Raw genomic sequence first — 25673 nt, forward strand, 5'->3', positions numbered from 1 at the left:
TGATACCAGTAGAGAGTCCCAGATCATCACTAATAAGAGCAATCATTGTTTACCTATCTTTGTGGATCATTTGTCTGACAGCAGCAATGTTTTCCTCAGTTTGTGGGTCATCTTCAAATGACTCCCATTCTTAAAAGACAATACCCATCCTGCTACTGTGCAGTATGAAGGACAATGCCCACCTAGAATTTGGTTAAGGTCAGCTTGAATCTGCTTTGCATCCTTGCCGAGCTTCATCCTCATGAAAACATAGAATCTCCATTCAGTTCTGTGCGGCAAGGCCATTTTCAGGCAGAGTGTAGGAGTAGTGTATGTTCTGCCTCCTGGTAATGCACTAAATAGCAGTCGACATATGTCTCCTGAGTTCCATTTTGTTCCAATAGATGGCACACCACACTGTCACAGTTGCCACCTCATTCCAAAGACGGTCTTTTGTGAGACATACTTGCAAAACTTTTTGAACACCCCTCATAGAAGTTCCATTGTTTGCCTCTTGTTTTACAGAAACTAGTCACCATGATTCGGATTGCTGCACTGAATGACTCATCAGCAGGGAGCAGTGATGAAGAAGATGTTGGCCCAACACGTGAAGCCTTGGAGGCAGCTGCAGCCAAGTGCTACAAGGATGCCATTATGTATATGGCAAAGGATGATCTTTCAAAGGCAGAAAAACTTTTTCAAGAAGTTCTTGAGAACCCTTGCATTGAAAAGGTACTGGTACCTTATGAAGCTGTTTGGTATAATCATTATTTTTGTTTTTCATATAGAATGTTTATGAAGCAAGGGAGGTAAACCAGCTTTGGTTGTCAGGCCATGCCATGGAAGTGCTATGCCTCACTGCTTTGCTGTTGACACAAATGGTGTGATATGAGGTAGAGATGAATCTTTGTCAACAAGGTGCTGAGATGGGGTGGACGTGAAATGAGTTTTGAACATGTATGTCCCTCTCATAGATCTCTCTGGAAAGAAACATTGGACTATTGTTTGTGTTAGTGTGGGACTGTTTCTGTTTTGTTGGCTTAAAGTAATAGTAGGAGCGATTACCAGTTGTGAGAGTGTTGATGGGTTTTGAAGAAGATAGAAGGGATGTATTTGTTGATATGCATCTTAGAGAACCACCTTCCTGTAACACTAAGCTAGGTGAAAATGTGTATACAACTTCATTCGAGGTTTTATATTCTTTCACATCCCATGGAACTTGGTTGATTATAGGATGCATGCATGGTCTTTTTTTTCTTTTAGGTTTGTCCTTCAGAGGATGTAGAAGTTGGAGGAATTTTGCCGCAGGATTTAGCCCTCAAGTATTCATGTTACAAGAATTTAGGCAACATGGCAATGAAAAATTCACAATACGACAAAGCTTGTCAACATTATTTACAGGTAAGCTTATCCATGAGTTGTATTAAATCTATAAAGTTTTCACTGGAGCAGATGATGTGCTACATTGGCTACCAAGCCATCAACAAGTGCTCCAGTAAGCTACATCCAAAAGACGAAATTTCTCAATAGTGCAAGAGAGCAAGAGGCCTGGGTTGTATTGAGTAGGAAGGGTTGCCTGAGATGGTCTAGTGCAGTGCTATTAGTGTCTATTGAGCGAAAATGTAAGGGAATCAGGTTGGAACAAGGAAAAATGGTGGCAAGATTGAGCCAAATGTTGACACAAGCGCAGAATCCTCTAACAGCGCAAAACTGAAGCTTAATGTAAACAGAGGCCTTGAAACTCCAAGGTGATTCCAAAAGTTAAGTGAAGAATAACCTTTTTATGGATTTGGTAAATATGAGAGAAAAAACTTGAGTCAAATCATAGATATAGAAAAAGAGATGAGTTTCAGCAAGAGTTCATGGGATAAAGAAATCATGGCTCTAAAGAGATTATGAATCTAAGAAAGGAATACCTCTAAGTAAACAAAGAGGTGTGTGATTTAAAGAAAAAGAATTCTGAAATAAATAACGAGCTAAATGAATTAAAAAAGATTAATTGAGGATACCACCAATAGTGTGACTTAAAAAAAAAGAGGTAAATGATAGAATACAGGCAATGCCTGAAAAAATTGTGGAAAATTTATTAGAGGAGAATTTGCTAAAGATTAAAAAAGAATGGAAAGAAAACTAATAAACTGAAAAGGTAACTTTTAAAGTAGTACAACAAATGTAGGAGAATGCAAAAAACACAATTATTCAAGTAATCAAAGAAAAAGCAGATTGGGTTAGAGATACAATGGATAAGAAAAAGTGTATTATAGTACAGGAGTCCCTCAAATAACGCGGATTCGAATAACACGGATTCAATCATACGCGGATTTTATTTCAAAACCATCTCAAATGTAGAGAACTGTTTTAAAATTCGCGCCGAGTCGGGCACGCATACGCACACACGCGGCAACATCGCAAACATTTGTAGTGACTGCTTTTTATTTGACCATATACAGTCGATCTTCATATAACGCGGTCATTATGTACACTGGGAACTGCTCAAACAAGGGTGTGGGGTGAGGGGATAGCCGTGGGTGGCTGCCTGCGGTTACGTGTCAACCTCCGGATACTGATGCAGGAGGGAGGGAGGGGAGGAAAGGGGGAGTAGGGGGGTAGCCAACAAGCTTTAGCTTGTTGTTTTCACCACCTGCACTGTGCTATCGTGAAATTTTACCGCCCTAACCTGTTGAAGTGTAATGTTTCTTTCGTTTGGAACACAACTAATAAGTCTGATAATGACTGTGCTTGTTGTACTGTATCTTAATTTCTCTTATGAGGTTCTTGTTGTTACTGGTGGTGGTGGTTTGGGAGATCAAAAACAGACATATACACGCACACGTAGACACATGTTAGACAACCAGTGTATGTTGTGAATGTGCGTGCATGTACACACAAATACTAACACAGACACACGCACGTACATGCTTACTTGTACATGTGAACACAGACACATACACACACACACACACACTTCAGCGAATGGACGGCTTGGATGACGTTCTGAAGAAAACTGAAGTCTGTGGATCCCAACGCAAAGAGAAGTGCCTAGTGTTTTTGCAGGGTGGGGGGGAAATTTCCTTTGAGTAGTGGGAAAGTAGGGAAAGAGGAAAAGGGGAGGGATTACTGAGGGAAATGGAAGGAAATGAGGAGGGAGTAGACTTGGCCCAGCCAGACAAGCGAAAGGTAAACAAAAGACTGAGTGAGGATGAAATGTCTAATAAAAATGTAAAGATTAGAAGTATAGAGAGGAGCAATACAGAAGAAAGTGACGAGAATATGTTCCAGGGATTTAAAGAGGGTGGGGGGGACACAACCCCCCCCCCCCCGACTGATAAGACTAGAGGAGAGAGTTGATAAGGTGATCGAGGACTTGGAACGTAAGTTAGGTAATGTAGACTCCATTTTCCAGAGAATTGAAAGGTTGGAACAACTAGAGAAGGCTAACAGAAACTTAACTGAAGAAATAGAGGACCTAAAAAGACAGGAAATGTAAAGGAGGAGAATGAGAAATTGAAGAAGAATAGTAATGAAAACAGAGAGAAAATAGCTAAAGAAGCTAAAAATTGGAGAACAACCCAAGAAGGGAATAAGGTTTCATTCACTGACATAGTCAAACAGCAATTGAAAGAACATAATGAAGACTCAGTTATTAAAGTGATGAGACAGAAGGAGAATATAGTAAGAGAATTAGCTGACAAAAAGAAATGTATAATTATATTAGGAATGGAAGAGAAACATAACCCAGATAGAACCGCAAGAATCAAGAAGGAAAATGAAAGAGTAAGCAGTTTATTAAAATTAGTCCAGGAAGATGAACCAGAAATTATAAAGGAAATTGAGGAAAAATTCAGACTCGGAAAATATAGTACAGATAAGACCAGACCAATTAAGATTAAATTCAGGTCACAAACAACGGCAGAGAAAATTCTATCCAAAACAGGGAAACTAGCAACAAATGATCAATATAAAAAGGTATGGATAAAAAGAGAAATTAATAAGGAGGAAAGAGAGGCAGAAAAGCAGAAAAGACTTGAAGCTAAGGCAAAAAACGAGGAAAGAACGGAGTCAGAGAAAGAGAGATTCTATTGGAGAGTAGTGAACATGAAAATAAAGCAGTTCGACATACTAAATAAAAACATAAGGGAAACAGAGAACACAATGGAAGTGGCAGAAAACTAAGAGCGTCTTACACAAATATAGATGGATTGATAACAGGATTGAATGAACTGAATGATTATTTGAAAGAAAAAGAACCGGACATAATGGGAATTGTAGAAACAAAATTAAAAGGCCCACTACCACCCAACAGTGTAGGACATGATGCATACAATTGTTGGATTAGAAACAGAGAGAAAAAACAAGGGGGTGGAGTTATGTTCCTGACTAAGAAGGATATAAACGTGAAAGGTGTCATATATGGAAAGAATACAGTAGAGATGATTATGATAGAAGTGGAAGACCGAGATAAGAAGAGCAGAAAATTTGTGATCAATTATGTGCCTCCGAAAACAGCCTCATGGGAAGAGAGTGAACATAAAAGTATGTTAGAGGACACAAAGATAGCATTAACTAAAAAAATGGAAGACGGAGGAAGAATAGTTATGATGGGCGACTTTAATTGCAAAGAAATCTGCTGGGAAGAAATGACAGTAAAGAGTGGTGATGACTCATGGGGAAATGCTCTACTTGAGATGATTACTGACCATTCAATGACACAATGGATACAAGAGAACACTAGGTATAGAAATGAAGAAGAACCATCGAGGCTAGACTTAATAATTACATCTGAACCTAGAATAGTGGACAAGATTGAATATAAAACACCAATAGGTAAAAGTGACCACATATTGATTGAACTGGAACTTAATGAAGAAAAATATATGAAAAGAAATGAACAATATAGAAAAGGAAGAATGATGTATGAAAAAACAAACTTTGATCAAATAAGAGAATTCTTCCAACAAGAAAACTGGGAAGAAATATACAAAGAAGAAACATCAGTGGAAGAGAAATGGAATATTTTGACAAAAATTTACAAAAAAGTAGTGGAAAAGTATGTCCCAAGACAAAAACAAGAAAAAGAATATGTAAAATGCTGGTACAACAAAAGTTGTAGGGAGTTAAAAGACAAAAGAGACAAAGCCTGGACCAGATGGAAAAAAGACAGAAGACCTGAAAAATGGAAAATATATACTGGTTATAGAAATGAATATGTACAAAAGTGCAGAGAGGAAAAAAGAAAATATGAAAAAGATGTTATAGAAAAGTGTAAAGATCAACCAAAACTATTCTACAGATTTGTAAACAATAAACTGAAAAACAAACAAGACTTGGAGAAATTAAGACAAGGAGGAGTTGAATACACTGAGGAAATGGAAATGGCAGAAATTATGAACAAACATTTTAAATCAGTGTTTACAAGGGAAAATATACAACCTGAAGAGATTGAGTGGAAAGAAAAAGTCCCCCCTATGGAAGAAATAGAAGTAACAAAGAATGAAATATTGACACACTTGGGTAATTTTGATGTCAGAAAATCGCATGGGCCAGATGAAATAGCAAACTGGATTCTGAAAGAATGCAGGAATGAACTGGCAGACAAAATACATAGCATAATAAGCAGTTCCTTAAAAGAAGGAAAAGTTCCAGAAGATTGGAAAAAAGCAAATATAGTACCTATATATAAAGGAGGAAATAAAGAAGAACCTACCAACTATAGACCAGTCTCTCTAACAAGTACAATAGCAAAAATTTGTGAAAGAATTATCAAAAGTAGATGGGTAAAATACTTGGAAAAAAACAACGTACTAAATCCAAGGCAATTTGGATTCAGACAAGGACGATCATGCGTCACCAATTTAATATGTTTCTATTCAAGGCCAATAGATATAATACAAGAAAGAGATGGATGGGCTGATTGTGCATTTCTAGACCTAAAAAAAGCTTTTGACAAAGTACCACATAAGAAGTTGCTTAAGAAATTAGAATATGAAGGAGGAATACAAGGTAAATTGCTAAATTGGATGGAAGACTTTTTGCAAGAAAGAAAAATGAGAGTAGTGATAAGAGATCAGCACTCAAAATGGAATGAAGTAATAAGCGGTGTCCCGCAGGGAACAGTTCTGGCCCCAATAATGTTTGCTATATATATTAATGATATGGATGAAGGAATTGAAAGCTATATGAGCTTCTTTGCAGATGATGCAAAACTACTGAAAAGAGTGAAAACTGAAGAAGATTGCGAATCACTACAGAGAGATCTAAATAAAGTACAAGAATGGAGTAGGAAGTGGGAGATGGAGTTCAATACAAAAAAGTGTAGTATAATGGAATTTGGAAAAAGCAAAAACAGAATAACAGGATCATATAATTTGGGAGAAGAAGGAATAAAAAAAGTAGAAAATGAGAAGGACCTGGGAGTCATTGTTATGAATAATATATCACCTGAGAAACATATAAATAAGATTTTTGGAGAAACTTATAATTTAATAAGAACAATCAAAGTGGCATTTACATACCTGGATGAAGAAATGGTGAAGAAAATCCTAATCACCCTGATAAGACCAAGATTGGAATATGCAGCAACGATATGGTCACCAAGTACAAAAAAATGTATAAAAAAACTTGAAAGAATACAAAGAGCAATTACAAAATTGGCACCAACACTCTCAAAACTATCATATGAAGAGAGACTACAAAAACTTAAACTACAGACACTAGAGCAAAGAAGAGAGAGAGGAGATTTGATAGCTATTTACAGAATCATGAAAGGCATAGAAATTACTGATAGAGAGAATCTGATAAAATGGGATGACAGAAATACAAGAGGACACGGAAAGAAAATAAAAAAAGACAGCTATAGAAGAGATTTGAAAAAGAACAGCTTTCCTCACAGAGTAATAGACAGTTGGAACAAGTTAGATGAGAAAGTGGTGTGTGCAAAAACAATACATGAATTTAAAAATAGTTTAGATAAAATGAGATATGAAGACGGGACCCCACGAGCATAGCTCCCCTTCCCGTAAAATACTAGGTAAATACAACTAGGTAAATACACTTCAACGAATGGACGGCTTAGAAGACATTCTGAAGAAAACTGAAGTCTGTGGATTCCAACGCAAAGAGAAGTGCCTAGTGTTTTTACAGGGTTGGGGGGGGAAATTGCTCGTGGAGTAGTGGGAAAGTAGGGAAAGAGGAAAAGGGGAGGGATTACTGAGGGAAATGGAAGGAAATGAGGAGGGAGTAGACTTGGCCCAGGCAGACAGGCGAAAGGTAAACAAAAGACCCCCCGATCAGCTGAGCGACGATGAAATGTCTAATAAAAATGTAAAGATTAGAAGCATAGATAAGAGCAATACAGTAGAAAGTGATGAGAATATTTTCCAGGGATTTAAAGAGGGTGGGGGGGACACAAACCCCCCCGACTGACAAGACTAGAAGAGAAGGTCGATAAGATGATCGAGGACTTGGAGCGTAGGTTCGGTGATGTTAACAAAATTATACGGAGAGTTGAAAAATTGGAAGAACTAGAGAAGGCGAACAAAAACTTAACTAAGGAAATTGAAGAATTAAAACAACAGTTAAAAGAAGTAAAAGATGAGAATAAAGTCTTAAAGGAGAATAATAAGGAGAACAAGGAGGGTTGGAAAAAAATTCAAGAAAATAGCAAAGTTGCATTCACTGACATAATCAGACAGCAAATGAATGAACAAACTGAAAACTCGGTTATTAAAGTGATGAGACAGAAGGAGAATATAGTAAGAGACTTAGCAGACAAAAAGAAATGTATAATTATATTAGGAATGGAAGAGAAACATAACCCAGATAGAACCACAAGAATCAAGGAGGAAAATAAAAAAGTAAGAAATTTACTAGAATTATTTCAGGAAGATGAACCAGAAATAATGAAACAAATCGAAGAGAAATTCAGGCTAGGGAAATATAGTACAGACAAGATCAGACCAATTAAGATTAAATTCAGGTCACAAACTACGACTGATAATATCTTATCCAAAACAGGGGAAACTAGCAACAAGTGAACAATATAAAAAGGTATGGATAAAAAGGGAAATGAATAAAGAGGAAAGAGAGGAAGAAAAACAGAAAAGACTTGAAGCAAAGGCAAAAAACGAGATAAGAACCGAGTCAGAAAAAGAGAGATTCTATTGGAGAGTAGTGAATATGAAACTAAAGAAAGTCGACATCCAAGAGAAAAACAAAAGGGAAACAGAGAACACAATGGAAGTGGCAGAAAACTAAGAGTGTCTTATACAAATATAGATGGATTAATAACAGGATTGAATGAGCTGAATGATTATTTGAAAGAAAAAGAACCAGACATAATGGGAATTGTAGAAACAAAATTAAAAGGTCCACTACCACCCAACAGTGTAGGACATGATGCATACAATTATTGGATTAGAAACAGAGTGAAAAAGGAAGGGGGTGGAGTTATGTTCCTGACTAAGAAGGATATAAACGTGAAGTGTGTCACATATGGAAAGAATACAGTAGAGATGATAATGATGGAAGTAGAAGACAGAGATAAGAAGAACAGAAAGTTTGTGATAAATTATGTGCCCCCAAAAACAGCCTCATGGGAAGAGAGTGAACATAAAAGTATGTTAGAGGACACAAAGATAACATTAAACAAGATAATGGAAGAGGGAGGAAAAATAGTTATGATGGGCGACTTTAATTGCAAAGAAATCTGTTGGGAAGAAATGACAGTAAAGGGTGGAGACGGCTCATGGGGAAACGCTCTACTTGAGATAGTTACTGACCATACAATGACACAATGGATACAGGAGAACACTAGGTATAGAAATGAAGAAGAACCATCGAGACTAGACCTAGTAATTACATCCGAACCTAGAATAGTGGACAAAATTGAATATAAAACACCAATAAGTAAAAGTGACCACATATTGATTGAACTGGAACTTAATGAAGAAAAATATATGAAAAGAAATGAACAATACAGAAAAGGAAGAATGATGTATGAAAAAACAAACTTTGATAAAATAAGAGAATTCTTTCAAAAGGAAAACTGGGAAGAAATATACAAAGAAGAAACAACAGTAGAAGAGAAATGGAATATTTTGACAAAAATTTACAAAAAAGGAGTGGAAAAGTATGTCCCAAGACAAAAACAAGAAAAAGAATATGTAAAATGCTGGTACAACAAAAGCTGTAGGGAGTTAAAAGACAAAAGAGACAAAGCCTGGACCAGATGGAAAAAAGACAGAAGACCTGAAAAATGGAAAATATATACTGGTTATAGAAATGAATATGTACAAATGTGCAGAGAGGAAAAGAGAAAATATTAAAAAGATATCATAGAAAAGTGTAAAGATCAACCAAAACTATTCTACAGATTTGTAAACAATAAACTGAAAAACAAACAAGACTTGGAGAAATTAAGACAGGAGGGAGTTGAATACACTGAGTAAATGGAAATGGCGGAAATTATGAACAAACATTTTAAATCAGTGTTTACAAGGGAGAACATACAACCTGAAGAGAGTGATTGGAAAGAGAAAGTCCCCCCTATGGAAGAAATAGAAGTAACAAAGAATGAAATATTAACACACTTGAGTAATCTTGATGTCAGAAAATCGCATGGACCAGATGAAATAGCAAACTGGATACTGAAAGAATGCAGGAATGAACTGGCAGACAAAATACATAGCATACTAAATAGTTCCTTGAAAGAAGGAAAAATTCCAGAAGATTGGAAAAAAGCAAATATAGTACCTATATATAAAGGAGGAAATAAAGAAGAACCTACAAACTATAGACCAGTCTCTCTAACAAGTACAATAGCAAAAATTTGTGAGAGAATTATCAAAAGTAGATGGGTAAAATATTTAGAAAAAAATAAAGTGTTAAATCCAAGGCAATTTGGATTCAGACAAGGACGATCATGCGTCACCAATTTAATATGTTTCTATTCAAGGCTAATAGATATAATACAAGAAAGAGATGGATGGGCGGACTGTGCATTTTTAGATCTAAAGAAAGCTTTTGACAAAGTACCACATAAGAAGTTGCTTAAGAAATTAGAAACTGAAGGAGGAATACAGGGCAAACTACTAAATTGGATGGAGGACTTTTTGCAAGAAAGAAAAATGAGAGTAGTGATAAGAAATCAGCACTCAAAATGGGATGAAATAATAAGCGGTGTTCCGCAGGGAACAGTTCTGGCCCCAATAATGTTTGCTATATATATTAATGATATGGATGAAGGAATAGAAAGCTATATGAGCTTCTTTGCAGATGATGCAAAACTACTGAAAAGAGTGAAAACTGAAGAAGATTGTGAATCACTACAGAGAGATCTAAATAAAGTACAAGAATGGAGTAGGAAGTGGGAGATGGAGTTCAATACAAAAAAGTGTAGTATAATGGAATTTGGAAAAAGCAAAAACAGAATAACAGGAGCATATAAATTGGGAGAAGAAGGAATAAAAAAAGTAGAAAATGAGAATTACCTGGGAGTCATTGTTATGAATAATATGTCACCTGAGAAACATATAAATAAGATTTTTGGAGAAACTTATAATCTAATAAGAACAATCAAAGTTGCATTTACATACCTGGATGAAGAAATGGTGAAGAAAATCCTAATCACCCTGATAAGACCAAGATTGGAATATGCAGCAACGATATGGTCACCAAGTACAAAAAAAAATGCATAAAAAAACTTGAAAGAATACAAAGAGCAATTACAAAATTGGCGCCAACACTCTCAAAACTATCATATGAAGAGAGACTACAAAAACTTGAACTACAGACACTAGAGCAAAGAAGAGAGAGAGGAGATTTGATAGCTATTTACAGAATCATGAAAGGCATAGAAATTACTGACAGAGAGAATCTGATAAAATGGGATGACAGAAATACTAGAGGACACGGAAAGAAAATAAAAAAAGACAGCTATAGAAGAGATTTGAAAAAGAACAGCTTTCCTCACAGAGTAATAGACAGTTGGAACAAGTTAGATGAGAAAGTGGTGTGTGCAAAAACAATACATGAATTTAAAAATAGTTTAGATAAAATGAGATATGAAGACGGGAACCCACGAGCATAGCTCCCCTTCCCGTAAAATACAACTAGGTAAATACACACACACACATGTACACATTCACATACATACGGTTCTCGGTATTTAATATGGAAAGTCAGCATACGCGGATTTGGTCATATGTGGTAATTTCAGGAACCTAACCCCCGCATTATTTGAGGGACTCCTGTATATAGACTAAAGGAAAAATGCGGTCAGGTTAGGTACTTGAGAGAAAAAGAGAAAGAAATAACAAGAACAATTATAAAAGAAGTACAAGATGGAGATCAAGAAATAGAAAAGGAAATAGATGAAGTGTATAGAATGGGATATTACAGAAAAGAAAGAAATTGACCACTAAAGATAAAATTAAGGTCACAAATGGTAACAGAAGACATATTAGCAAAATCAGGAAAGTTAGCAAAAAGTGAACACTGTCACAATATATGGATAAAAAGAGAAAATGTTGAGGAAAGAGAAAGAGAGAAGATACTAAGAGCTGAAGCTAAAGAAAAATGCAAAAAGAACGGAGAGAAAAAAGGAGTTCTATTGGTATGGTAAGGGAAAGGAAAGGAACAGAAAGCAAAATGAAGGAAATAAATTAAGAGTGGCTTATACTAACATAGATTGATCTCAGGATTAAATAAACTAAATGATTACCTGTCAGAGGGACATTCTCTGTCAGATCAACCAGTGCTTAACACCATCATCTCTCAGATTTTGCTGAAATTTAGTATAGAGGGAAATTGTGGGCCCTGAATCCATTTCTGAAATTTTTAGATCAATTGGACAAACGGTTCAAAAGATATGACCTCGGGAAATTTGAGGTCGCGTGTGAGGTCATATGTTTTCAGTGACCCATAACTTGGTTAATAATGATCAGAATTGCATATATGTATATATATTTAGAATCAGAAAAAGCCAAGGAATTCAAATATACAGGTTTTAAAGCTCTAGGATGAAAAAAAAGTTATACAAAAAACAAAATTTAAGGTCACAATTTGACCTCTGGGGTATCAAATGAGAATTTTTTTATAGATGTAAAAAATGAAGGCAAGGGCATTAGCTATAAGAATCAACAAAAAAAAGTTTGTTTATGTAATTATTTTTTATAAAACTAACCTATAAATGATCATATTCATAAGTCTGGTGTCAGTTCTACCTATTTTTCCACACTTAAGCCCATGTTTTGACATATAGATTTTTTTTTATAGATATAAAAACAAAGAATTATTAGCAATGAGAAACAATCATAAAATGTTTGGTAATGTTAGTACTTTTTATGTAACTAATTTACAAGTGAACAAAATAAAAAATCATTGTTGGTACTTTCCATGTCATTTAAGAAAACACTAAAGTTATAAATTGCATATATATTCCAGGAATTGTAATATCTTAGTCCTTAGATTTGAGGTTGGCAAACACCAAGAATATAAGAAATGAAACTTATATTACTGTTAACCTGCACTGAAAATAATATATATGACAAAGAACAATGTTCACCTACTTTAAGGATTCATGTGCTAGCCAACACCAGTCTTGCATTTGCAATGCTTTCATCAATTTCTTTTTTGGGAAAAATGTATTGAATTCTGCTGCCTCCTCCTTTGCTAGGACAACTTATTACAGATAATATATGATGTCCTGGCACAGCACATGAATTCTTGTTTGAGGGATAATAATATGAACTTGTTCCTGATGACCCAGAAGGGTGTAGAAAGTTCACTATGAAATCATCAAACTCTTCACAGTATTCTTCCAAAATTCCATACCAAACTTCCTTGTTGTAAATACACCCAACATACTCTCGTGGTCACCAAGTATTTTAGGTTCATTAGAAATATGACCTTTCCTTATTCTTTTCTTTTCTCCAATGCCACTTGAGATGGGATACACCATCAGCTCTTCCTTGTTCAGGGGTGCAAGAACTGAGGTTGAAGGATTTTCCGCTATGAAGCAATCACTGTCACTTTTCACATCTTTAATTGGAGACATGTTACTCAAATCACTGTCAATAGCACATGGTTCACTTGAATCTTGATCAGACTTGTTTTCAGTGGTACTAAGTACAGTGGGGTTTTTCATTATAATTTTCCAACAGTTCACACACAACAATGAGTCTTTTTTTCAGTCTACCATCACATTTTTCAACAAGTTTATCTGTCACTTTTCTAAGATTGATTGTTATGCGTTTTTTGTTTTTTAATTGGATCCTGGCAATATTTCAAATGTCAAACCATTGTGATATAATCTGGAAAGATATGAATACAGGAAAATCAATTAGATGACATAATATTTTTTTTTTTTTTTTTTTTAGAAAATATACCCATGTTTTGAGCCTTGAGTCACGATGGATCAGAGCACCATACCCACCAACCACCCAGTTATATGGCTGCAACTGTACTAACCTGTGGACAAGGATGCTAAAATTAGACAAGTAGCAACTTGTTTCAACAGGCTGTTTAGCAACACTGTTAATTGTTTCTCATAGCTTACCAACATACGCTTTGGATTTTATGATTGTTTCTCATTGCTAAGGTACCTGTCTTTGCTTTTATATATATAAAAAAATCTATATGTCAAAATATGAGCTAAAGTGTGGAAAAATAGGTAGAATTTATGCCAGACTTAGGAATATGGTGTTCACTTATAGGTTAGTTTCATGAAAAATACACAAACTTTTTTTTTGCTGATTCTAATAGCTAATGCCTCTGCCTTCATTTTTTACATCTATAAAAAATTCTCATTTGATACCCTGGAGGTCAAATTGCGACCTCAAATATTGTTTTTTGTATAACTTATTTATTTTTCAATTTAGAGTTTTAAAACCTGTATATTTGAATTCTTTTTTTTTTTCTGATTCTAAATATATATACATATATCCAATTCTGATCATTATTAACCCCTTCCATACGGTGCCGCACACATAGGCGTCATGAGGAGCAAGTGGATTCGTGACGCTGCCATATCGGTGTCTTGATTATATTTATTGCAGTCGCCCCTGTGTTTTTACATTCTCCCAAATGCGCCCTGAATCCCATTCTCTGTGGTTTTCAAAATTTGCGGGTGATAGAGAGAACGATCGATATAAGCGGTGACTATATTTTATTATGCGAATATTATTACGTTACGTCATACGGCTGGCATTGGCTGCTGCCGCGAGATTTAAGATCCGTACTGAAGTGGTTAACCTCTTCACTCCGGGGCACATCGCACGTCGGGCAGCATTAGCTGCCCGACGTGCGATGTTGCATCACAATAATCACATTATAAAAAATAAAGTCAGTGCTCAATCGTTCGTTCTCTTTCACCCGTGTATTTTGATAACCATAGAAAATTGATGAAGCCAGTTTAGAGAGAATTGAAATTACGTAGGTACGACTACAATAAATATAATCAAGATGCTGACGTCGGCATCATCGAGTACCCACTTGCTCCTCATGCCGCCGATGTAGGCGTCACCGTATGGAAGTGGTTAACCAAGTTATGGGTCACTGAAAACATATGACCTCACATGTGACCTCAAATTTCCCAAGGTCATATCTTTTGAACCGTTTGTCTGATTAATCTAAAAAATTATGAAATGGATTCAGGACCTATGATTTACAAAGGATTACAAAGGATTACAAAGGCAAAGCATGCCGACAGGAGACCTTTTGATCCATATCTAGGTCGGATGCAAAAAAAAAAAAAAAAAAAAAAAAAAAAAAAAAAAAAAAAAAAAAAAAAAATCATATTAATAATAAATTAAAACTATAACAATGTAAATAACAATTAAAATGCATAAATAAATGCATTGGTATAGTTGAATAACAAACAAACAGGTAAATAGTAAATGATAATAAATTGACATATAACTAATAATAAATGAAAATCAGACAGACAAATTATAACAAAACAAAAATAAATAATATAACATTAATTATAATAATTACAGCATCTTACTTAGGTATTTATCTAAATGATTCTTAAAGCTTCGAACTGAACTACATTGCACTACCGGTGCAGGAAGTTTATTCCATTCATTAACTACACGGTTGGCAAAGTTGTTTCTACCTACTTCCAAATTGAATCTATTTCCGGACAGTTTGAGACCATTGTTTCTTGTCTGATTCTCATTCAATGTGAAAATTTGGTCACTTTTGATGTTGTCAATTCCCTTTAAAATCTTAAAGACCTGTATCAAGTCACCTCTGAGTCTACGCTTTTTTAGGGAAAACAGATTCATGTGCTTAAGTCGATTTTCGTATGATTTATTTTTGATATTTGGAATCAGTTTTGTGGCTCGCCGTTGTACTTTTTCCAGTCTGTCAATGTCTTTAATGAGATTCGGTGACCATACGGAAACAGCATATTCCAAATGTGGACGAACTATCGATTTATATAGCTTGTTAATGAGTGATGGACTTTTGAAATCAAAAGATCGCGCAATCAATCCCAGAATCTTATTTGCTTTCTCAGAGGCTGAAATACACTGCTTGGATGATTTGAGGTCGTTACTGATAATTACGCCGAGATCTTTTTCACTATCCACTTTTGTTAACGAATTTCCAAATAACTTGTAATCGTACTTGCTGTTATTTTTACCTATGTGCATTACCTTGCATTTACTTGTGTTAAATTTCATTAGCCACTTTTCAGACCATTGCTGTAATTTATCTAAATCTTCTTGAATATCTAATTGGTTTGAGTGATCATTTGCCACTCCGCACAGTTTTGTATCATCAGCAAATTTGGAGACAGTAGATTTTAGTCCATGGTCTATATCATTTATATATACTATGAATAGAAGTGGCCCAAGAACGGAACCCTGAGGAACTCCACTTGCAACACTTTTCCATCCAGACGTTTTTCCATTTAAAACAACTCTCTGTTTTCGACCTTTCAACCAATTACTAGTCCAACCTAATAGGCTACCACTTATTCCATGCAAAGCTAATTTAGTAAGTAGTCTTTCGTGTGGGACGGTATCAAAAGCTTTTGCAAAGTCTAGATATATTAAATCTATATTGTTTCTTTTGTCATAATTCGAGATAACTGTGTTGTAGAATTCGAGTAAGTTAGTCACGCAAGAACGTTTCCGTCTGAAACCATGTTGGCTATCATTTATCAAACGGTTACTTTCTAAATGATATTCGATAGCATCTCTGATGATAGTTTCCATTACTTTTCCTACGATCGAAGTCAAACTAATAGGCCTATAGTTATTTGGTTTCTTTTTGTCACCTTTTTTGAATATGGGAGTAACGTTAGCTAGCTTCCATTCTCTTGGGACATCTCCGGATATGATGGATTTCTTGAAAATAATTTCTAATGGAACAACAATCTCATTTTTAATTTCCTTTAAGATTCTTGGATGCCAACCGTCAGGCCCTGGTGTTTTATTAACTTTGAGTTTGTCTATACACCTTTTAATTGTTTCTTTTGTTATATTTACCGTAGTGAGTAAGTTTACCCCAGACTTTTCACAGGTTTCAGTTTGGAATTCACTTTGAGGTGTTTCGTTTATGAATACCGAGCTAAAATAATTGTTTAAGAGATTACACATTCCTTCATTTGAATATTCAAGTTGACCGTCAGCAGATAATAGTGGACCAATGTGATTCCTAACAACCTTTTTATCTCTAATGTAACTATAGAATTCTTTGGGATTCTCTTTGGATTTCTCAGCGATGTTCATTTCGTATTGTCGTTTTCTTTTTCTTATTGTCTTTTTTAAATCTCTCTGTATTGATACATAACTTTCATAGTCATTAGATGCACCCGAGCACTTATATTTCTTATAAGCCTGTCTCTTTTTAGCAATACTTTTTTCAGTTTCTTTGTCGAGCCACTTTGGGCGAGCCTGATTTGGGGGACGTCTGTCCTTAAAAGGAATGTAAGTTTGAATCATCTTAGTGAGCGTATTTTGAAATATTTCCCACATCTGATCTACAGGCCTTTCGTTTAATTTTTCCTCCCAATCTGTAAGCTGAAGCTCCTGACGTAGTTCTATGAACTGAGCTTTACTGAAATCGGGTATTTTAGAAGCACAAGTATCTATTCTAAAATTGTTTAGGAGTTTGAATCTGACTAAGTTGTGATCGCTATTTGCAACAGATTCACCGACTTCTACATCAGTTGCCATGCTTTCGCGGCTAGTGATCAATAAATCGAGTAAGTTTCCATATCTTGTGGGCTCTTTTACATGCTGAATTAAGTAATTGTCACCAAGAAAATCAATCAAGCGACTACCTATATGGCCATGTTCAAGGGTCATCCAATCAATGTCAGTAAAATTGAAATCACCCATTATCAATAAATCCCGGTTACAGAAACTAGACAGTTCTTGAAATAACAGTTTGTCGTCTGCTAATGATAATGTCTTTGGCCTATATATTACACCTATATTCATTTTCTGTCCATTTGTTCGGGTTAACTCAACCCACAAACTGTCATATGCATCCTGTTTCACTTTCTCTAAAACACAAGCATGAACATTGTTTTTAACGTACAATAGAACACCCCCACCTTTCTTGTGGTTTCTATCCTGATGAAAGTGTTTAAATCCCGCAATATTAAATTCAGCTTCGAACTCTGTACCATTTAACCATGTCTCAGTTATTCCTATCATATCGAGATTTTCGCTTTTGACATACGCCTGTATTTCTTGAAATTTGTTCCTAATACTACGAGCATTAAAGTACATAGTTTTAAGAAACTCCTGATTATTTCTTTTTGACACATTTTGAGTTTCAATATCATGTCTTATATTATCATTTTGTTTTTTATTTATGCCTTGTTCTATATTATTATTATTTGGTCCTTCATTGACATTCAATATCTCATTAACATTTCTCCTATCAAAATTAACATTTCCCCCATCACGGACATCTGGTCGATTACGGTCATCCGATCTATTTTGTACATTTTGTCCCCCTACGTCACCGTGATTCACGCCGGCCTCCCGTCGTTCAGTGACATTATGTCCGGCATCCCTTTCTAAAATTATATTTTGTCCTCCAGTGACATTATATCCTACCGTGATATTTTTTCCTCCACTATAATTACATCCCATCGTGATATTTTGTCTTCCACTGTCATTACATCCCATCTTGATATTTTGGCCTTCATTGACATTCTGTCCGGTATCTCTTCCTAAAATTATAATTTGTTCTTGACTGAAATTATATCCTACCGTGATATTTTCTCCTCCATTATCATTACATCCTATCGTGATATTTTGTTCTCCACTATCATTATTTCCCATCGTGATCTTTTGTCCTCCACTGTCATTACATCCCATTGTGACATTTTGTCCTAAGACATTACATCCTAATGTGTCATTTCGTCCTCTAGCGATATTACATCCTATCATGATATTTTGGCCTTCATTGACATTCTGTCCGGTATCCCTTCCTAAAATTACATTTTGGCCTTCAATGACATTATATCCTACCGTGATATTTTCTCCTCCATTATCATTACATCCTATCGTGATATTTTGTTCTCCACTATCATTACTTCCCATCGTGATTTTTTGTCCTCCACTGTCATTATATCCCATAGTGACATTTTGTCCTATGACATTATATCCTAATGTGACATTTCGTCCTCTAGCGACATTATATCCTAAAATTATATTTTGTCCTATACTGGTACATTGTTCTACATTAATGCTATACTCTACACTGTTTTCCCAAGTACATTCTATTTCCCCTTCCCTTTGGCCTTCTACCCTAAAAAAGGAGCTAGTTCATTACAAACTCCCACAATGAGGTTTGTAAGAACATCTTTGCCTCTGCGGGTAAGGTGGATCCCATCAGAAGCGTAAAGGTCATGGCGCCTAGAAAAGAGATACCAAGGATCAAGAAAGTGGTATCCCAATTGTGTGCACAACTGCGATATCCTATCATTGATCCCTATGGCTCTACTGTTCCAACACGAACCTGCGTAGATCCTCGGGAGGATCCCACAGACTACGTGACGGCTCCCACGTTCCTTCATCTCCTGAAGGAGGACCTTGTAATTCCGAACAAGCTCCTCTGATCTCACCCTACCTACATCGTTACTACCCGTATGTACAATCGTAACCGTGTTCTTCCGTCCTTGCTCCCTGATGGACCGGGTACAATCAACGATCCCACGGCCCGGTTGACATATTTCATCAAAATCTTAGAGATGAGGGTGTTAAAAAAAATTTGGTTGATTTAGCAGAGAATGCCTCCAGAAGAAAAGTCAGACATAATGGGAATTGTGGAGATGAAATTAAGGGGTTCATTACCACTGAATAGTGTTGAATATAGAACATATAATCATTGGGTCAAAAATAGTGATGAGAAACCGGGTGGAGGAGTCATGTTTTTGACTAGGAAAAACTTAAATGTGACGAAGGTTACAGAGGGTAAAAACAGCGTGGAAATGATCATGATAAAAGTTGTAGCGACATGAAAAGTAGAAAGTTTGTAATTTATGCGCCCCCAAAAATGGTATCTTGGAAAGAGAGTGAGTATTAATTTTTTTAGAAGATACAAGGCATTTATTAAATGAGATTCTGATAGATTGGAGGAAACCCGGTACTTATTGGAGATTTTAACTGCAAAGAAATCTGTTGGGAAGTGATAACAGTGAAAGGCAGAGAGGATCTATGGGGAAATGTATTACTTGTCTATAGAACATACAATGACACAATGGGTAAAAGAATATACCATAGAAGTAATGAAGAACCACTCAGAATGGTGACACGTTTTGTTTCAGTGTGGAAACTGTGTAGTGACATGATGTTAACTGGGGAACCCGTGTTGAGAAATATTTTCACTTTGGTGTTACTAGACTTAGCATTGAAAGTTAAAGAATCCGAAGACATATCTGCAATATCCAGGGTATGTACCAGTAGAGTTGCAGATTGAATATCTTGGGATGCACCGAGTCTTTTTATTCTGTAGTCACAAGGGAGATGTGTTATGTGAGTGTCTAACAGATGTGTTACATGGATGTCTAACATGAGAGTGATCTGGGATTCTGGTCTGTTTTGTCTCCATGCTAGCAGCACATAGCAACAATCACTTGTGTGGAAACAGGTATCTGTGATAACACACGTCAACGAGGTGTCCTGGTTTGTGGTAATATGTACAAAACATTCGTGTTCTTGAAGGATAGCGTTGACGTGGGCGATCTTGTGCACGTGATGTATTTCTTGATCTCGTGTTATGTGAGGGCAACCATGTGACCTGTACTATCATGTGTTTGGGTGTTATGGGTGCTGACTGGTTTTGTATCTGAGTAATAACTTGGTCCATGTCAGATAATTTCCTGGGGAATTTGCCTAATGTGATACCTGGTGTAAATGTAATGGTGCTGGCTTTCTGGAGTGTGGGTGTAACTGTGAGAGAAGACAAAAGTATGCAATGAAGGAGACTAAGTTTTCCAATGAAATTGTGTTGTCTGAGATACAGTGAGTTTTTGAGGCTTTCTCTGAATTCACTCTTAAATGCTGAAGCTATTTTGACTGCCTTTTCTTTAGTGGTGTGTGGGCCATGATTGTAAGTTTTTGCCAAAGAGTATAGGGGGAAAGTGCTCCAAGTGGCTCAAAAGCAGCAAATGACTTTTTAAATTGTTCTACAAATTGATCAAATGAATGTGTTTCCTCAAATAAGTCAGACTGAATGACATCAGCTAATGTTCCATGCTTGTCTATTTTGGATGTTAAGTTGGATATCTTTGCTTTGTCATCTATGACAGTCTTACTTAGTATTTCTGAGTGCACCTCAATGAGGAAATTGTGTAGAGGAATGTTCCTGCCATTGAAGAGTGGTAATGTTGTCTCATCCTTGATGACTGTGATGAGATTTTGTGTTGTCATGGTGTTGTGAATAGGAGGTGAATTTTCTGAAGAGTTTGAAGTAGAAGGTGGGGACATGGTTGGTGTAAATGTAGCTTGGCTTCATGTATAGGGTCTGTATGTTGAGTCAGAGAAGGCTTTGGACACATTCGATGGAAAGATGCACTGCTGGAAACAGGGAACAATTAGTAAATGGTTGTGAGAAATGAGTTAGAAAATATGTAATCAGGATGTGTTGGAATATGAAGCAATAAAAGAAAATAGTGGGTAGATCTTGCATAGTGAGATGCAGGGGGTGGGGGGAGTGTTGGATTGTAGATGCCGTGATGATCATTGGTGTGTAGAGGTGATTGTGTGGAGCATGATGCGATGTTGGAGAAGGGGGTGGATGATCTGACTCGTACAATGGTGGAGAAGGGTGTCCAATGTCTGTGTTGATATGGTGGAGGCAGCGGGCATCGTGGATACTGGAGAATGCATCTCTGCTTATGTGGTGGAGGCAACAGACATCATGGATGTTGGAGAATACTGTGGGGGGGGGTTTCTCATAGTAGGTACTGGAGGAATGTCTCAGAGGGGGATTTCTCATAGTAGGTACTGGAGGAATGTCTCAGAGGGGGATTTCTTGTCGTAGATGTTGTAGGATGCACAGTGTAGAATTAGGGATTGGCTTCGTAGTTGGATGGTGGACAATGGAGCTAAGAGGAATCAGCATGTAAGTAGGGCTTCACTTTATAGTTGGATGGTGGACGGTACAGTTATGAGGGATTGCCTCATATGTAAAATGCTTCAGCAAAGATGGAAGCCACTATTGTTGAATTGTTTGCTTTGGAGTGGCATTGAGAGGGTGGGTGATGCAGCGAAGAGTGTTGGTGCTTCAAAGGAATTAGTGTTGCACTGCTGCTTTGATGTCCACTGCTGTAGAGTTTAGTGTAGGTTCATATCCCTCTGCTGGCCACCAGAGTGTAGGTTGTAAGTTAACACTACATTTAGTGGAGAAGTAAACTCGGGAGGTCTTCTTGACTTTACTAAGTCCGACAGCTTTCTGCTTTATGAGTACACAGCAAAATCTGTTCAAGACTCAGAGGGTTGCCAAACATGGTACAGTAGGCTATTGCCATATTATAAAAAAGGAGAAAAGTTTCTTTGCGTGGACTTGAGCGAAGGTGAGAGACACCGAATTCACCTTTGTCCACGCATGTGTTCCTTTGTGCGAATAGAGGCTTGATGTGAAATGCAGAGAATCTATTTTTCATCAAAAGGGCATCATCTGGAAAAGTTGGTGAGCTGTCACTTGAATAATGAACCGTCCCTTGGGAGATCGGTGACGTCATCGGAGTACCAAGTTGTAGCCTATGTGTATTTACCTAGTTGTATTTACCTAGTTGTATTTTGCGGGAAGGGGAGCTATGCTCGTGTTGTCCCGCCTTTGTATCTTGCAGTGTCTAGTTTGTTTTTAAACTCATGAATGGTTTTTGCGCATACTATTTCATTGTCCAGTTTGTTCCAAGTGTCCAAAACTCTATGAGGAAAACTGTTTTTCTTCAGTTCTCTTCTATAGCTATGTTTTTTTATTTTCTTTCCATGTCCTCTTGTGTTTCTTTTGTCCCAGTTAAGTAAGTTCTCACTATCGAGTACCTCTGTGCCTTTCATGATTCTGTAGATGGTCAATAGGTCACCTCTCTCTCTTCTTTGCTCCAGTGTCGGTAACTCCAGTTTAGCCAATCTCTCTTCGTATGATAGGTTTGCAAGTGCAGGTGCCATTTTTGTAGCTGCTCTTTGGATTCTTTCTATTTTCTTTATATTCTTTTTGGTACTGGGGGACCACAATGTCGCTGCATACTCTAATCTAGGCCTTATCAATGTAACCAATATTTTTTTCATCATGTCTTCGTCCAAGTATGTAAACGCCACTTTTATTGATCTTAGCAAGTTGTAAGTCTCCCCGACAATTTTGTTAATCTGTATATCATAGGACAAGTCGTTCGTGATAATTACTCCCAAATCTTTTTCGGATCCTACTTTCTTTACTTCTTTGGTTCCAATTTTATATTTTCCTGATATTCTGTTTTTGCTTTTTCCAAACTCCATTATGCTACACTTCTTAGTATTAAAGTCCACTTCCCATTTCTGACTCCAGTTCCATACCCTATTTAGGTCTTCTTGCAGTGCTTCACAGTCCTCATCAGTTTCTATTTTCCTTAGCAGTTTGGCGTCATCGGCAAAGAAGCTCATGTAGCAGTTCATGTCCTCATCCATGTCATTCATATAGATAGCAAACATTATTGGTGCCAGCACAGATCCTTGCGGTACTCCACTGATCACCTCTTTCCAGTCTGAATATTTTTCTCTGAGCACTACTCTCATCTTTCTACCAGTCAGAAAGTCCTCTATCCATTTTAGTAGGTTTCCCTGTATTCCTCCTATGTGTTCCAGTTTTTTTAGTAGTTTTCTGTGTGGTACTTTGTCAAAGGCTTTTTGCAAGTCTAGGAATGCACAATCAGCCCATCCATTTCTTTCTTGCACTATGTCTATGTGCGTGCACACATGTGCATGCTATGCTGAATATCAAAGATGATGATGATACCAGTGAAGGGAGAGATGATAACATAAATTTTAGCTGTTAAAATGGGTATTTTTGTTTTGTCATCAGTGCCTTTTCTTCGTATTATCTATGAATCAACCTTAGTGAGGAACTTGTGTACAGGAATGTTCCTGCCATTGAAGAGGCATAATGTCTTTGATGACTGTGATAAGGTTTTGTGTGATCATGGTGTTTGGCAACGTGAGTGCACCTTGTGACGAATTGCTAGAAGGAGTGGTCATGTCTTGTGTATTTGAATTTTTCGCAGAGCATCTTTGTCCAGGGTCTATCTGTCAAGTCAAAGGTGGGTTCAGACCCATTTATGTATGAAATAAGATGTGTGGAGACTGTTTTGCTCCTAGGTGGCACTGAGAACGGAAAAATATCTACTTACCCATGATGTATGGAGGGGGGTGGAGGGCTGTAGTGAAGGGTGCCGTTGGTTGAGTTTGCAGTGAGGTGCACTGCTGCCAACAATGGGAGGAATTGGTATTTTGTACATGAGAGTTGATTACTTTTATATGTATATATATATATATAGATATATATATATATATATATATAGATATATATATATATATATATATATAAATGTACAATATATATATGTTTGGTTAAGAAAAATAGGAAGGGAGATTGTGTATCTCGTCGCTCATTGAGCAGCTGGGCGAGGGTGGCGTTGGGTGGTCACGTTGGTTGTTGGGCAGTTGAGTGAGGGTTGCATTGGGTGGTCACAATGCTCGTTGGGTAGCTGGGTGAAGCAGCGAGAAGGTGTTGTCTCATGTGGTGTCTCTTGGGAGAGCTGGGTGATGCAGCGAAGAGGGGTTGTTTATCCGATTCGTCTCAGTGGTGGTGGCGGGTGTTGTGGGTTGCTGGTGAACAGCATAGAATTTAACGAAGCAAGCAATCAAGTGGTGCTCTGATGTAAAGCTTGCCAGGTAGATGGCTATGTTCCTCTGTGTTGAAATGTGCTGTTGTCATAGAGCATTTTCTTGGGAGGGCCTTACTTTCCCTTAATTGTAGATGGCTATGTTCCTTTATGATGAAACTGGCTGTTGTCTTAGAGAGTTTGTCTTCAGAGGGTGCTTCATAGGTTCGAATCCCTTCACTCCCACTACCTGTTGGAGGCCAGTTTGAGGAGGAACCAAATTTGGTTTTGTTTAACCAGTTTAATGGTTAGTCCTGCTCTGATACAAAAACTGCTAGCAAGTCCAAAGGAAAACTCCTCCTAAGGTTGCTAGACATTCCTATATAGATACACAAAATGTACAAAAGGGGCAGCCCCCTTGAGAGGGTTGCCAGAAAGGTCATGTATGAAATGGTGGCACTCTTGAGGGTTGCCAGTAAGAAAAATATATCTAAATGTGAGATTCATTGGGCCAGTCCCAAGATGTGAACTTTTCCCAGGCATCTATGCAGCCGGGTGTCTAGCTTCATGAAATGGGACACTACAAAGTTTATAGGGCTTGTCTGTCACCTTGGCCCTTTCCTGACAAATGGTCAATAAAATGCCTGGCTAGCAATGTCCCTGAGTGCCTGGCTGAAGGGCCTTTTGAGAGTTGTTCCTTCACACATGAAGTGAAAGAAAGCTGGCATCGATCACATGATTCAACTCAAATTTCTTCATTTGTACTTACCAAATCCAGAGAAAGGGTCATCAATACTTAGCCTTAGTGGGCCTCTAGGCATTTCTAGGCCTCTGCTTACATTAAGTTTCAGTTTAGCACCTCCAGAGGGATCTGCATTTGTGTCAATATTCAGTTCAAAATCATCGCCACTTTCAGTTGATCCTTCTTGATTTTGTTGCATTTTCTCTCAATAGACAGTACTAGCAGCACTGTTTTAGATCATTTTGGGCAACCACAAGTGCTCCCCCTCCCACTCAATACAGTCTAGGCCTCTTGCTCTCCTTGCACTATTGAGAATTTTCATCTTATTCGGTAGCCTATGGAGCTCTAGTTGATGCTGTTGACTGCTTAGTGGTTCATGTATTTGAGGTGAGGTGCCTGAGAAGTATGATAGGGGTTACTAGGCTGGACAGAGTGAGAAATGAGGAGGTGAGGAGGAGAACGAGAGTGGAAAGGGAGTTGGGAGATAGGGTTGATGAAAGAGTATTGTGATAGTTTGGACACATGGAAAGAATGAGTGTAGAAAGATTAGTAAAAGAGGTGTGGAAGGCAGAGGTAGAAGGAGTAAACATGGAGGTGGGGGCGACCAAGGATGAGATGGAT

General features: G+C 37.1%; 1 protein-coding gene across 5 annotated transcripts in view; it reads left to right on the forward strand.

Annotated features, from left to right (window-relative positions):
• The window catches only part of LOC143037946 (uncharacterized), a 212025-nt gene that overhangs the window by 16980 nt on the left and 169372 nt on the right, over positions 1-25673 (forward strand). For all 5 annotated transcript variants that reach the window (XM_076206675.1, XM_076206668.1, XM_076206658.1 and 2 more), the window contains 2 exons: positions 505-711; positions 1243-1380. In XM_076206675.1, the coding sequence (XP_076062790.1) occupies positions 517-711; positions 1243-1380 (333 nt within the window). In that variant the 5' untranslated portion in view covers positions 505-516. The remainder of the gene's footprint in view (positions 1-504; positions 712-1242; positions 1381-25673) is intronic.

This window comes from Oratosquilla oratoria, chromosome 2 (assembly GCF_046742065.1).
Source record: "Oratosquilla oratoria isolate Oo_2021 chromosome 2, ASM4674206v1, whole genome shotgun sequence".
Classification (NCBI taxonomy): Eukaryota; Metazoa; Arthropoda; class Malacostraca; order Stomatopoda; family Squillidae; genus Oratosquilla; species Oratosquilla oratoria.